The following is a 15,580-nucleotide window of genomic DNA, read 5'->3' as shown; positions in this document are numbered from 1 at the left end:
TTAACTTAATTACCTCTTTAAAGGCCCTATTTCCATCTATAGTCACATTCAAAGGTACTGGGGTTTAGGAGTCCAACAGATACATTTTAGAAGGCCACCATTCAGTCCACAACACAACCTGTCAACAGGGATGGGTAAACAGAGGTCTGGTGACTGTCAGGCAGGGTAAACCAATGAAGAAATTGAAGTAGCAAATCTGGAATGTCCTTGAAGGTCCCTTCAGGTCGAAGAACTATAATTTTAAACATTGCGAGATGGCACCTAATCGCTGCTGTTAAACATTATTAACACAATAATCTCCCCAGGGCTTCAGACAAAAATTACATTTCCACAGCAGCTTACATGATTGATGAGAAACAGTGCTTTTATCTAACCCTTCTTGGAGGAAAGGCGCAGGCCGGCAGCCACACACGTGAGCCCGCAGAGGACAACGGTCACGCTTACCTGTGAAACAGGACAGACTTCACCAAGGTGACGACATCCCGGCTGGCGTTGTATCCTGCACAGACGATGGCCACGTGGATTGTCTGGGAAGCAGAGAAAGCAGGCGAACGGTTAGACAGAGGAAGAGGACCCTCCTGGTGCCGCTGGCTGCATGAAAGAGAAAAAGCGCCCTTATCTCTTGCTGGGATCACTGGGAAACACTGTGCACCGTCTGCTGCGGTGAAGGATGACTCGAGACAGTTTTATTAAGGCCTTTTTAATCGGTTTATGGAACCATCATCATTTGGAAACCATTAAGGTGCTTCTTAGTTCCATTTTGGGGACAAGGGAAATGACAATTGGCTCAAACAGGCAAACAGTGAGCCCCATGCCCCCCCCTCGCCCAGAGACAATGACAATCATTGACAAGAGAGAAGAAAGAAATACGCCCTGAAAGCATGAACTGACAAAGGAGGACCTCAGACTGAGAAGTCGTGGCTCAGGGAGTGTGGGAAGTGTTCTTACAAGACGTCCCAGGTCAGGGGTAACCCGACAACAGGGCAAAGGAACCAGTGACCAGCTCTGGGCCCCGGCCGGACACCGTGCACAGAACCGAAGACGGCAGAATCAGTGGGATGTGAAGGGGTCATCTCCTCCGAGCAGCCAGGAGTGTGGGTCCCGGACAGGAGTCATCCCTTAGCCCAGGTGACCCCAGGAAAGATGTAGCATCAGGTTGACTCACTGCATCGTGAGGGTCACGATATGTGCCCTGCAGGGTGCCACAGTAAGTGAGGGAACTATGCCAAGAGCAGAACACGGCAGGCCGCAGTGCAATCACAGCCAGAACGTCCTCTAGAGTGGAGTTTCCCAAACAGGGTGACATGGTGCGTCAGTGTGCCGTGATGAGTGGCGGGTGACGAAGATACTCATCTCTTCAAGTGAGATCTCCGGGCAACCAGGCAGGGGTACCCCTCCCCCAGGCCTGGCTGCCCTCCACTGTCCCTTTTTCCTCTCCCTCCTCATGCCATCCAGTTATCATCCTCTGTGGGAGCCAGCAGGGGAGCCCGACAGAGACTGGAAAGTACTTCACTCAGGCACCCCTACAGGAGGTCGCCCAGCCTCTCTCAGGACAGCCCGAAGAACAGAGGGCTTGTGCCTCTCCGCTTTGTCCCTCTGACCAAATCACAGCCTTCCCTGAACTGAAACCTGCCTCCTAACACCCGCTCCAGCCCTGCTGTGTCCTGGGAGTGTTGGAGAACATGCAGTGGCCCCCAGGCACCCAGTACTGAAACGCGCGGGAAGAGTCTCCATTTTCAGAACGACTCACGGTCAGTCCTTCCTCCCGCGGCACAGCTTCCAGATTCCCTGTTACCTCCTCAGCCCCTTCCAACTGCAGTGCCATTCTGGCATCTTGGTTGGTCCCACCACAGGCTTCCAGGACGCGACCTCTGGTTCCCAGGTCTACTTCACCGCCCGCCTCCTGACATCACCAAGGGAAGTTCCACTATCCTGAGGATGAGCCAGCCGAGAGCCTAGAGTGAATGCACTTCCAAGCCCTCTCCAACTCCAAGGACCTTCCCTCCCAGAAGATGACCCTCAGCTTCCTCTCGTGCCTCTCTCGAGAAATCCTGAAATCACGGGCTCACCCACAGCTGCAGGATTTTCAGATCCTCTCACCCCGGTACCTGCCCCTCCTCTTCATGGACAACCCATTTTGCCCTGTGTAACAGGACCCACCTGGCCGCTGCTGACCTGACCCATCCACCCTCCTCTTGGCTCCCTGACACGTTCAGCCCCCACACTCAGTACACAAACCGCCACCCCGGACCACGCTTACACCCGGGGACCAAGAAGGAAGATGAGAGAGAGGAATGAAAAGCCCACTAAGAGCTAATATTTATTGAGCAAATTATTCCATTCCAGGCCCTGCGCTTGTCATCACTGTATACAGATAAGCAGACGCAAGTCTCAGAGTTGTGCGAGGCAAGTATAGCGGTACTGTCCCCAGTGTCACAGATCGGGAAACAGGCTGAGAGAGATGGGATTTGAATTCTGCAAAAGAGATTCTTATCCCTGCTGCTGGTACACCAAAAACACCCAGAAGATTTTAAAATAAACCCTTGTGCCCCAGTCCCATCTCAGACCGATTAACTCACAATGTCCAATACCCAAGACCCTAAAGTCCTCGGCGGGAAGGCAGTGGTTCTCAACTAGGGTAATTTATTCCCCCCGCATCCCCTGGAACATCTGGCTATGTCTGAAGTCATCTTTGGTGGTCACTCCTGGGGGTGTGCAGGGCTCCTGGCATCTGGAGTGGAGGACGGGGTACTGCTCAACACCCTACCATGCGCAGGACAGCACCAACAGCAAAGAGTTACTCTGCCCCAGAGGCTGAGAGCGCTGCCTGAGGGCACCCTGTCTTAAGGATGGGGAGGGCGGGTGGGGCGAAGCACAGGTCCCTCGGGGCGCCAAAGATACCTTTCTCAATCTCATTTCTGCGCATCTTAACCTCTCCACCTGTAAAATGAAGACGGCAGGGCTGATCGCCGGTCTTGTCTCCAAAGGACTCAGGATGAATGCATATAATGTAGACACAACTGTCACCATTTAAATCATGAAGGAAATGACGAAGAAAACGCCTGTGCGTGGGAGACACAAGCAGGGAGGGGGCGGGAACGGGTGAAAGCAGGCTGAATCAGGCTCCTCGGAATCACAAATGTTTAAACGCGCGGCCTCCGAGATATCAAACTTTGTCTTGGCTCCAGGACTCAGGGACTTTTTTTAAATGGGCCCATTAAATGTAAGCACGAGCGTGCACCTTCTCAAACATTTTACAAAATTTTCCAATCTCTTTGGTTTCATCTCGTACACCTGCCACCGTGAATAAATTCATCACCTGGGGCTGCAGCAGCCACGCCCTGATACCCGGGAAAGCAGAGAATTGGAGTGTCGTGAACGTGCTCCTGGAAGAGCTCTGGGTGGCCCGAAATGTTGTGGGAGCAGAAGTGAGGGACAGGGGAGGCAGGGCTTGCGGTGGGAGTGGGGACAGTCCAGGAACAGGGATGAATGTTCCTTGAAAGAACAAGGTCATAGGTATGGCCTCACCGTGGTAACTTTCAGTTTTGAAGCTATGAAGTCTAGGATGCAAGTTTTGTCCTTGAAGGAGTCCCAAAGACAACATCTGAGGCTAATGAAATGTGAACCCAGATGCTGTGACAGTGTCTTCCAACAGCAACGGGATGTATGAAGAGATGGCAGGCAAGCCTGTCCACGGTGGAGGGATTATGTAAAGACCTGGAAGATGGAGCAAAAGCCAAGAAATAAATCAAATTGACCAAAATTCTGTGGAGCTTCTTAGGGCCCCAGAAAATGCAAGTAAGAAGTGTCAAGCTTTATAAACACGAAGCCTGAAGGAAAATGGTAAACTCCTCCTGAGCTGATAAATGCAGCCACAAGCTGGAAGGCAATTTAAAACCACCCAACTTCTTTTTAAAGAACAGACAGGTGCTTGCCGAGACCCACAGAGAAGTAATTACCCTCACAGGGCTGTGACAGCCCCCAAGGTGAAAGATGACCCCCATGTCAAGACTGTCACCCGGAAGCCTGCTAGGGTGAGGCACCTGCCAGGCACAGAATAAGGACCCGGGCTCTGAGCCGATGGGTCCCAGGGGCTCGAATACACAGTGTCCAGCACAGTCGTTCGAAGCCTGGGTTCTGGGAGGCCAGGGTTAAACGGGAGCTCCGCCTCTTCCTGGCGGTGTGCCTCGGCAGTAATTCTTTACCTTTTCTCAGCAGTAACTGTCTAACCTGTACAGTGACGAACGTATGCCACGCCGATTAAATCCTTCACGTAAGTCTCAGCATGGTGTCACCACACTTTCAGGGTTCGGGACACGTAACTTTTATTACTATTACATTTTGAATGAAGTTCAAAGCATGGGCTAGAGGGAAAGAGATACTTGGCTCAAGGCAGGGTCTGACATCAGAGTACCATTCACCTGACTTTCCATATTAATATGTAATATAATTCTTTGACATTCCTCCCACTGAGATAGGTGGTGGTTGTGAGGGGTCTTCACCCTTCAAAGTGGGTGGGCTTTGGGGATCCTCTCAACTAATAGACTACGCTATTCGCACAAGTGCCAGTAGGTGACGCCTGAGGCCAGGGCATTAACGGTGCTTCCGTTCTGCCTTGCTCACGGAAATCCTTGCACTGAAAGCCTTCAGCTGCCATGGAAGCAGCTGGCTGCCCAGGAGCCGCCATGCTGTGAGGAAGCCCAAAGGAGCCACAGAGACACTACACGGAGAGACCCTGTGTCCACCACAGGCGGAGCGATGCTGGCCAGGGCCCACCACTCCAGCCCTCGTCATTCCAGCTCCGGCCACCAGCCGACTGCATGAGGCCCCCAGACCAGAACCACTCAGCTAAGCTCTTCTCGAATCCCTGACCCACAGAAACCAGAAGAGCTAATGAGATAACTGGTGTGGTTTTAAGCCATTCGTTACGGTTCCGGTGATGTGTCAGGCGGCAGTAGGGGCCTGGAATACCCGTAATAAACACCCGTGATGCTCACACAGAGTTAGTTTCCCACTTGCTACCTCATTTCATCCTCAGAATGGCCCTGGGAAGAACACATTATTATTCTCGTTTTATAATAATGAAGTCGACGCCAAGACGGTAACTGAACTGCCCCAGGTCACGTGGCTACTGAGTGCCAGAGTCAAGGTTCCTAGTTAGGAATTCTGACTCCAGTTCCAGTGATTTTTGTACCCTCGCTGACACCCAGAATAGATCTGAACCAGAAAGGCAAGAAAAATACACCTATCCGCACACACACAGGCAGAAGCGGAGATCAAAGAGGGTCATCCTGCTTCAAGTCCCGAGGTGCACAGAAACCTGTCCCTCGCGGAAGCCGCATCGCCCTGACAACAGAAATATGCAAGAATAAAATGGGCAGCGGTGTGAAGGCCTCATAATTAAGAAAAGATAAGAGAGCCCCAGGACTGGCCAGACCGTTATTTCTCTCAACACATATCTCAGCTGACAGCTGGGGCATCATTATAGAAAAGCTTTCAGAAATACTTGTCATGCCTCAGAGACGTTTCAGTGCGACAAGAGGTGGTGGCAAGGTCCCCGGGGATGAGGCCCTGCACCCTGACAGGGTGTCAGGGCTAGCTCTGGCACTGGTAACCACCAGTGCGGTGGTGAAGGGAGGCTTCTATTTTGACTCCACTGACTGACATTTCTCGTTTGCCTCTATGGCATTTCGCTAACATCTTTAAAGATGCCCAGTGATGGAAACGGAAGAGGCATCCTGCTAATGGGTATGAAGCCAGCATCTCTGGGTAGATGTGCACACTGAAACAAGATGCCAGCAAGTCAGGACTTTGTAACTCATCTCTGGAACCTCTGAAGAGGACCCAGGGTTCATCACAGATGAATTCTACCAAAAAAAAAAAACTTATTAAGGGGCTAAGAAGTAAATTATCAAGACATGCAAAAAGAAGAAAAGCAAATGAACAAAATCTAATTTTCACGTGCAAAAGTCTGAAAAATAAATTACAGTAACAACAAACAACTCAGGCGCAAAAGGCTAAAACAGTAAGTTATAGTAACAGTTAATGAGCTCAAGGTCTGAATTCCTATATTTCTACTGTATCTCTCAAAGAACACAGGGATAAAGTGACCCCTATCATTTATTTGGCTGTGCCTTAAAGCAGTGGTTTCTAGTTTCCACTATCAGAATCATTTGGATATATATTTTTAATACTTATATTTTGGGTCCTATTTCCAGAGAGTCTCAATCAGTAGATTCTCATGAATTTGCATGTTTGGTATGCAATTCTGATCCACAACCGAGTTCAGTAACTATTCATTTGACAGAATGTTCACTGTAACCATAATTTCTGTTCCCTCTAGTAGCAAAATGTTAACCGAGAACATGTTTTATTTGAATAAAATCTACCTTTTCCAGGCTCCCTTGCAGCTAGGTGGCAGCTAAGGGTACCAGCTAAATGAGGTTTTGCCAACGTGTTGTAAAAGGAACAGGTTGTGAAATTTCTAAGATGTGTTCTTAACGAAATCTGATATTCACCCCCCTACTTAATGCTGCTTCTTTCCTGCTAGCTGGAATATGAATGACAGGACTGAAGCTCTGATAGTCATTAAAACCATGAGATGACCTTGAACATGTCAGTCAACCATGAGATGACCTTGAACATGTCAGTCAAGCAAGCTGGGTGAAAGATAAAGGGAGCCTGCATCCCAGACATTAACACCCCTACACCAAGAGCCTCCAGACATCTTACATGTAAAGAGAAATAAGATGCAAAGCCATTGTTACTTTAGAATGTCTGATAAATCACAGTGAAATCAAATGCTAATACAACTATGTTAGTGTGAGCCCTAAGTTCTAACAGCCAATGTCGCCACTGAAATAGTTTGAGGCAGGAACTTGATTTTAATCTGTCACTTTTACAAACAAAGAAATCGACCCACAGAAAAGGGATGTAACTTGTTCAATGCCACATGGCCGTCAAGGCAGGCAGGGAGCCAGGATTAGGCTCCTGTCTCCCACTTTGACAGATAGCGGTCTTTTGCCCACACTGTTTTGTGAGGCGTTCAGGGCAGAAGCCCTCTTCAGAAAGCTGAGCAGGGGAAGGAAGGCACTGGCCAGACAGGCCACAGCAGGAAGAGAAATCCTCTGTTTTCTCCCTCTGTTACACTTCTGTCCTCCCATTTTTTTTCCTTTTCCTTTTCTTTTTCTATTTTTCACCTCCTTGATCTTAGCTGTTTAAATAGGCCTGATCATAATAACGTAAACACATTCGAGGAAAAGAATTCCTCCGTCTGGGCCCGCCTACACCCTAAATTCTAACTGATGCCCTGACTATGACCCAGGAGCAGAGAGTCTGTAAGAAATCAAACAAGCCTTCACCTGGGGGAGGAAAGAAGTTTCCCCAATTTGGGCCCTCCTCGGACCAGCCTGGACCAAAGGAATTTGCTAAAGTTACTAAGTCCTCATTTTCAAAGATGTAAAACAGAGATCTTTGATAAAACTAGCAATGGTTGTGAAAAAGCACCTGAGATTGGGCCTCGCATGGAGTCAGGGCAGAACGAGGGTGCAGCATTTAACATCTCCTGAGTTTCTCGGTTTGTTTATCCTCTCCTCCTCCCTTCCTGCCTCAGAACGTAAGAACCAGAAGAAAGGGAGTGTTGTCTCTTTTTCCATCATTCCTATTTCCCAGCACGGAGACCCATAACAGAGGCTCAAAACGTATTTGCTGGATGAATGATGATAACACGGCCGCCACTTCCCAGCCCACGTCCTCTGTGCTCACCTGACCGACCAACTCAACCATGTTCTGAGCGCCTTCCTGCCCGACCACGCCTGCTTTCCATTTCTCCTGCTGCCAGGAACATTCCTCATCAAATGTCTCCCATCTGCCCTTCTGCCTCTCCCCCAACCCACACTTGAACCAGGCTTGAGAGTCCAGAGGAAACCCCACTGTCCTCAGGGGCTCTCCCTGACCATTCCAGTCTCAAAGCTCCGCCCTGACTGCTAACCTTCCATAGAACTGCGTGGACACCATTCCATGAGCCCGGTATTCCCTTATGACATTACTCAGTATCACCCACGTCACTAAAAACCCCATTCACGTGAACAGTGCATTACAGTTTACAAACTGTTTTCTCTTCAGGGAGTCGGAAGTCTGACACTCTGAAAACGCAGCCAGGAAATGGAATATACAAACAGCAGGTAATCTCTGTATCTAATTAAAAATAACAAAAAATTCACCCATAATTGAAAATGTGCACTACACCAGACACTATTTGTGGCTTTATTCCGCCATCCCTTTTACTTCTCTGAAATACTCCATGAAACAGGTGTTATTTTTCTGAAACTTATCGATGACATCTGAAGTGCAGAGAGGCAAGGTAACGTGTACTCACAGCAGAAACCACCAGAGCTGGGCTATGAACTCAGGCTTGTCTGTGTCACAAGGCCTTGCTCTTAACAGGGGTGCTCTAATTCTTCTCCATTGGGACTGGAAGAAGCAAAATGTGTATGTGTCTGTGTGTGTATGTTCAGTGCACACATAAGCATGGATGGATGAATAAGGGGACGTCAGGGGTGGCAGGAGTGGGTAAGTTTTCCAAACAACCAAAGAATTTCTAAAAAAGCAAGCATACTCTATTGGTGGGGAGGTGATATTAAGCTATAAAAGTTCAAACAATTGCTTTAGATGAGCAAGCCTCTGATTCCAAATTACAGAAGCTGGTACTAAAGTGAGAATGAGGCCCAGGGGAACCGCCTACCAGGGCCCCAGCGCCAGATGCACCACTCCCACCAGAGGCTATGTAACAGGGACCAGGGACCCCGCCCTCCTGCCCCCCGCCCCCCCCCCGGATGACAGCTGGGCCTCGAGATCCTGAGCATGTCAAAATGAGCCACAAAGAAACAAGCAGCAAGTTCCATCAGTTTGGAATAGCTCTGTGGTGTGGGCCTTCTTGCTCTCCCATTTCCCAGACAGGGAAACTGAGGCTCAGAGAGACAAAATGATTTGCTGGGCCAGAAGGCAAAGTCAGTGACCAAGCCAGATTCATGCCCAGATCTGAATCAAGAATGCCAGCTCCTTCCAGGCCGCTGGCCGTGCTTCCAGGGGGCATTTGCAAAGGATGGGGGTGGGAGATGGGGGCCCTGGGCCACTGGAAGGTTCCAGATGCTCTTTACCTCACACTTCTCCACGACCGGCTGCTGCCCACACTCGGAGCTGTTGCCCGCCACGATGCCGGCACGGAGGTTCTCGCTGTCCCCGGTGCCCTCTTCCATGGAGTAGGTCTTGGAGTGGTTGCCGCGCCGCGGGGCGGGGGCGCGGCCCTGGGCCAGGCTGAGCTGCCGGCGCAGCGCGCGGTTCTCCTCCTCCACCTCGCGCACGCGCACCTCCAGGCTCTCGCGCTCCCGCTGGCTGGAGGCCGTGTACCGCGGGCTGTGCGCCTGGGACTCCAGCGGGGACAGAGACACCGGCTTCCCATCTGCGGGGGCGGAGAGACCAGGGAAGAGTTAGGCCGAAGGAAAGCCCCCCAGGCCCCTCCATGGACCCCAGACATCCACGATTCCACAGCGAGGCTTCTTTCACAGTCCCATTTGGAAGGGAGAGCAGATGGAAAGGGAGTTACGAATAAACGCAGCCAGATTGAACTGGGAACAAAGTTGAGAACAGAATGACTTACTGTGGTGATTTAAAAAAAAAAACAACACAGCTAACATGCTGTTTGGAGAAGAGAATCATAATATAATTTTCCTAATTAAATGCACTGTCTTTTCCCTACTTGGCACATTTCCAGGGAAATACTCTTGTTATCAATAAAGCATGAATATAGAGGAGGAGGTGAAGAAGGATGGGAGGAAGGGGGAGAAGGAGTAGGAGAAAATGCAGGAGGGCAAAAAAGGAAGAGAAGATACAAAAAAAAAAAGAAAGAAATATTAATAATGACTAAGTTTACTTAGTTCTTCCTGTGTGAACTCCTATTCATCCTTCAAAACCCAGTTTCAGAAGCATCACCTCCCAGGGGCAGCCTTACTCAATTTGCAGATAAAATACCAGCAGCACTATGACAAATATGTACCTGTCATACTGGATTTGGTAAATGGCTTTGTTAAAAAACTAGATCTTACTTATGTTTGTGGTAACATATCATTATAGCTGATAAATACTGGAAAGGTGGATGCATGTGTCCATGCAACACATAAAATAATTAAGTGCAACAAGGAAGAAGTAGGAGCAAAATCATTAAACTGAGTGCCAGAAACAGTCTATTTAACAATCCCACACAGAGAGGACAAGTGGGTCTCTCAAAGTCACACAGTCACAACACAGTGATACCAGAATTCATACTCGGGTTTCTCTGTTAGCCGAGCCTGGGTACTTTCCACTTCAATGCAGTTTCATAATAGGGTATTTATGGACTTATGGATTTAAAAATTATTAATGTAAAAACCTCATCTCCCAACGATACTTAGCTTAACCCCTTGTATACAGTAGGTGCTCAATGCATGCTTACTGCTGAGGAGCCCCAAGGACATGAGACACACCCACAACTGTCACTCTTCTGTTTCCATGCTGCACACATCCCAGGATCCAGCTACAACACAGCTGTCTCAGAGACTACCAAGCAAAAATCACTTCTCTAGAAAATTACCCTCTCAGCCACCTACTAAAACACACACACACACATACACACACACTCCTCTTTTTCCATACTTTGAGTTTTTCTCCTTCCTGCCTAGACCCCACTGAGCTTGCAAACCATCCCAGAGAGTCTCTGTGACTCACAAAACTTGAGGATCAAAGAATGTGATGAATGACACCCCTGCGGGTTTCACCTGTGCTGTCTTACTGCGCCGGCCTCTGCCCAGGGCTTTTTGATGTGTCTCGGGGTTTTCACAAACAGGACTCCTTTTTTCCCCCCTCTTAATCACCTCAGGGTTAAACGCCTGAGCTCCTGGTCCTCTCCTATCAATGCAGCAAATATGACTCGCTGCATTCCACCGCTCAGGACCACAGATCAAAGGCCGAGGCCGAGTGTGTGGCGACGTGAAATCACAGATTGATTAAGGTTGCATTGTTACCGAGCTGGCCGAAGACAAGCTCCAACCCAGGCTTTTGAAACCTGTCTCCCCGTTTGGTAAAAACAAATCAGTTTCACTGAGAATGAAAAAGAAAAAGGCGGCAACAGCAATTGTGTTTTCTCGGCCAACATCGACCCTTCAGGCGAGGGTGGGAGAAACAAACGTCTCGCTCTGTCAGCGGGCAGGGCGGGGCAGTCACGCTTTGTGCGGTATCTGCTGTGCATCTGACGGTGCTGGGTAGTTCGGCTGATGATGTCTTGGGTTATCCCAGCACAAGCAGGCGGCAGTCGGTGTCCCCAGTACGGAAGACGAAACTGAGCCTCTCAAAGCATAAGCCACGTTCCCATCGTGATGACTGGAAACAAGGACTCCATGACTGCACGTGGCCAAGCTCCTACATTTATGCACCGAGTTCGAGGGACAGGTGTTCTGGGGCCTGCGAGGTCTTCTTCCTTCTGAAAGGACCTTGGTACATTTGGGGAGGAACACAGGGAGCTTTGGAAGCCCACCAGGGTCCCGGAAACTCTGGAAAATTTACAACAAACAGGAACTCTAAATTTGGTCTTTGGAGGGATTAACTGAAATGCTTTGAACTTTTGTTTTCCCTTCTCTGAAATGGGAGCAGAAATGCTGACTTCGCAAGTCTGATGGGAGGCTTCAGTAAGAGACAGAAACACAAAGCCCCAGGCCCTTGGCCTCTCATTGGAAGACACTGGGTATCAGTTAGTTCCTGCAACCCCATCCGAGGAGGCGGGTAGGTGATATACAAATGGACCCCGCTTCTCTAAGCTGTATGGCCAGAAGTCGAGACAGAAGGGCCCGTTGCCCTGCTGTGTTCGCAGCTCATTCTAAGTGAATTCAGCCAGACTCCCACTTGTGTTCTTGGACTTCTCAACTCTCTGGTTCCTGATCCCTTTGGTCCCGCTTCTCCTACCTCTCTGGGGGCGGGCGGGGGGAGGGTCAGGACAGCACAAAGCCTGCCCTCTTGGAAGACGTGTGCACTTCTCTGTGGCATCTTCTGAGCTCCAGTCTCTCCCAGGAGCGCTGCTCTTGTTTTGCGTCCATGTCGTCATTATAAGCCTTACCATGTGGGACTTCAGGGCCTCTGGAAACAACGCTCCCTACAGCAGGTATTTCTCAGTCAGCGGTGACGTTTCTCTCCCCCAATCCATCTTGGATAAACCTTTGGCCCAATCCACGTGCCTAGTGCCTAGCTTGCCCCACATGCCATCCATCACTTGAACACAATAAACTGGGCTATACCTGGTCATCAAGGCAGGTTTGTTGATCGCATGTTTGATGCACATCCAACTGCTCGAGAAGTTTCTACATGCCTGCTCTCAACTTCCGTACTTACCTCGTTCCACTCCTAACACTTTGGGGACTCGGATCGTTCATTTTAGGTGTCAACTTGACTGGGCCCTGGAGTGTCCAGATGAGACAGGAGGGTAGGGGCAGGGCACAGCCACTCAAGGAATGACAGCAGTTTAACACCAAAATGGTGGAAGATTCAACTCCCAGTTAGCCTTGAGGATTAAGAGGTTTGACTTCTAGTAGACCTTGAGCTTCATTATATGCTCATTGTAACAGTGTGATAAATAACATGCCCGCAGGCACCATGATAGTCCCAAGGCTAACCAAAAAAGGCCAAAGAGTGGGCGGTGGCCCAGCTCCTGGGAATCCCAGCCCCTTCCCCAGGGCAGCTGGAATGGTCCCACCTGTAGGCATATGTAGCTACTGAGCCCTTTAAAACTGGCAGCACCACGCCTGGCTGTCCTTTTTCACTCCCTCCTCTTTGGAGACAGCCCGCACTCTGTCTATGGCGTGTGTACCTACTTTTACTTTAACCTGAGCACCCAATTCCCTCACCTCTTTCCTTGCCTTTCTCTTGCCTTACACTCTATGCAGTATGTATCTCTCTAAATAAATCTACCTTTACTCAACTTGAATTCTTTCCTGCATGAAGCCAAGGACCCACATCTGGCGGGGCACGTCCCAGGGGCTCAACTGAGACCTGGGACAGGCCCTCCTCACGCCCCACTTCCGTTTTCCTGCATCACAGATGCGGGGTCGAACTCGCCCTGGGTGTTTCTGGATGAGATTAACATTTGAATCAGTAGACTGGAGTGCCTCCCTAACATGGTGGGCTTCGTCCAACCAGGCAAAGGCCTGAATAGAACGAAAAGGCCGACCCTGCCCCCACAAGTAATGGTGCATTACTCCTACCTGACAGCCTCTGATCTGAGACATTGTTTTGTTTTCCCTGCCTTTGGACTTGAACTGAAACCCTGGCTCTTGCTGGATCTTGAGTCTGCCAGCCTTCAAGTAGAACTAGAAGAACCATCAGCTCCCCTGGGTCTCCAGCCTGCAGACTGACCCTGCAGATAGATGCAGGATTTGACCATCTGCATAACCACATGAGCCAATTATTTATAATAAATCTCTTTACACACACACACACACCCTATTGGTCTGTTTCTCTGAAGAACCCTGACTAACGAAAGCAGGGACCATCAACAGTCTGTAATCACACTGAGTACCACTGCCCGATACCCAGTCTCTCTGTCCTCAGGACCTGGCATGCTGCCTGTACTTGACAAGCATCTGAAGGAGGGATGAAGGAAATAACTGGCATCTAGCATCCTCTATATTTAAAAAAAAAAAAAGCATGAAAAAATAGATCTAGCAAAATCTTAAAATACAAGCTCAGTTGACCCCTGAACACCAGTTGGGGGGTGGTTAGGGGCACCGACCCCCCCATGCTGTTGAAAGTCCAAGTATAACTTTACAATTGGCTGTGTCTGTGGTTCCGCATCTGAGGATTCGATCAGCTACACAGATAGTGCCGGGCTGTTGTATGTGTGTATTAGAAAAAAATCTGCATGTAAATGGCCCCGTGCAGTTCAAATCTGTGCTGTTCAAGGATCCACTGTACTTAAAAAGCGGCCTCATTATAATATTAATTGCAGGGAGAAGAGTGAGAGATAACCAAGAAAAGCCAACACATCAAAGAGAGTCATAAAAGCATGGGGATTTGGAATAAGAAAGAGCGGAGTTTGAATTATGGTCCTGCCACCTACTAATAATTAACCTCAGGCGGAGTGCTTGACTTCTCCATGACTCGCTGTCCCCATATGTATAATGGGGACATGGGGTGTGGGTGTGGGCATGTGGGCATGCGTGTTACCAACATCAGGCCTGATCAGAGTACATGTTCAAATTTCCCCTTTCCACCAAAGCTGGAGGCAGGACATATAAAGACAATGGTGAATAGGATCCTTCATTGCCGAACACTTTTACCTTTGATTTTCTATTACCTTCCCTTCCAGGTTTCTTTTTTTTTTTCAGATCTACACAGTCTATTTGTACACATGGTGCATCTCTCTGTCACATAAAGCCTCTATGTGTTGATCCACAGTTCAGCCCACTTTTGAGTTTAAAATGTCAAACAAGACATTATTCAAAATCTCAGTCGACATCTTCCTCCTCCCCCCCCAGAACGTCTCAACAAACATGAATTTATCATCGGATCTGAATCTCTGAATCCACTTGAGATGAATGCTCTGAATTAAGAATCAAAACATCTAAGATGCAGAACAAAAAAGGTAAATTGAAAATCAACCTCCGTGCAGTATGGTGACAGAGATTAGGGACTTGTCATCCAAAACGTCCTAAGTGATGATCTGAATCAATTTGTGTGCCCTGAATCTCTCCGGATCTAGCTGGAGTACGGGCGTTTTGCACTGTGACATCCGCCACTGCAAATGGACGGAACTCTGGGGCTCATCAAGGGAGGCATGAGGACACCCATGTCGGAGGCTCATACTGGCTTCTGCCAGTGGCGACAGTCCTAGATCTTTCTAGTCAAAGACACCGCAATCCTGCACTCATGCCCAGATTTCAGAAGGGCTGCCCCCCCGCCGCGTATCATTCTACCGGCGAGGAAGACACTGCGTCCCTAACCTTTAAATGGCAAAACCCCCCTACGTACAATCTGTCACCAGGGCCTGCCAATTCTCCCTTCTTGATGTTTGAAGCACTTGCTTCTCATTCCATTTCAAACATTCCATCTCCAAACCAGCCTTTAAATCTTATCCTAAAACAGGGGTCGTCAAACTTTTTCTGTAAATGCTGGAGGGTAAATACGTTTTCCTCAGCAGGCCAGGTGGTCTCCGATGCCAGCGCTCAACTCTGGCGTTGCCACAGAAAAGCAACCACAGGAACACATGACACGTGAGCGTGGCTGCGTTGCTGTAAAACTTTATTTATGAAAACAAGTCTTGGGCCAGATGCGTGGCTGGTTTGTGGACCCTTGTTCTAGAACATTGGTCTCCTTGGTTTGTTTCCTCCGAGGTCCTGTGAGCCCTACTCACGGGGGCCAGGAATAATGATCTTAATGATGTTCCCACTCCCACCACATCTTGCAGTTCAACAGTGCAGCTCCATCTGCTTCGAGGTCATCTATCAAATTCAACAAACACTTGGTCAGTTTCTCTTGAGTACGTGTCCAGTATTGGAGGCTG

At 49.1% G+C, this 15,580-nt stretch overlaps 1 protein-coding gene across 5 annotated transcripts in view; it reads right to left on the bottom strand.

Moving 5' to 3' along the window:
* Positions 1-15,580, bottom strand: part of LARGE1 (LARGE xylosyl- and glucuronyltransferase 1) — a 488,258-nt gene that overhangs the window by 255,135 nt on the left and 217,543 nt on the right. For all 5 annotated transcript variants that reach the window (XM_064491518.1, XM_031463153.2, XM_064491519.1 and 2 more), the window contains exons 3-4: positions 9,159-9,460; positions 445-527 (exon numbers count right to left, since the gene is read on the bottom strand). In XM_064491518.1, the coding sequence (XP_064347588.1) occupies positions 445-527; positions 9,159-9,460 (385 nt within the window). The remainder of the gene's footprint in view (positions 1-444; positions 528-9,158; positions 9,461-15,580) is intronic.

This window comes from Camelus dromedarius, chromosome 11 (assembly GCF_036321535.1).
Source record: "Camelus dromedarius isolate mCamDro1 chromosome 11, mCamDro1.pat, whole genome shotgun sequence".
Lineage (NCBI taxonomy): Eukaryota > Metazoa > Chordata > Mammalia > Artiodactyla > Camelidae > Camelus > Camelus dromedarius.
The sequence above is the reverse complement of the archived record's forward strand: the minus strand, read 5'-3'. Positions and strand labels throughout refer to the sequence as shown.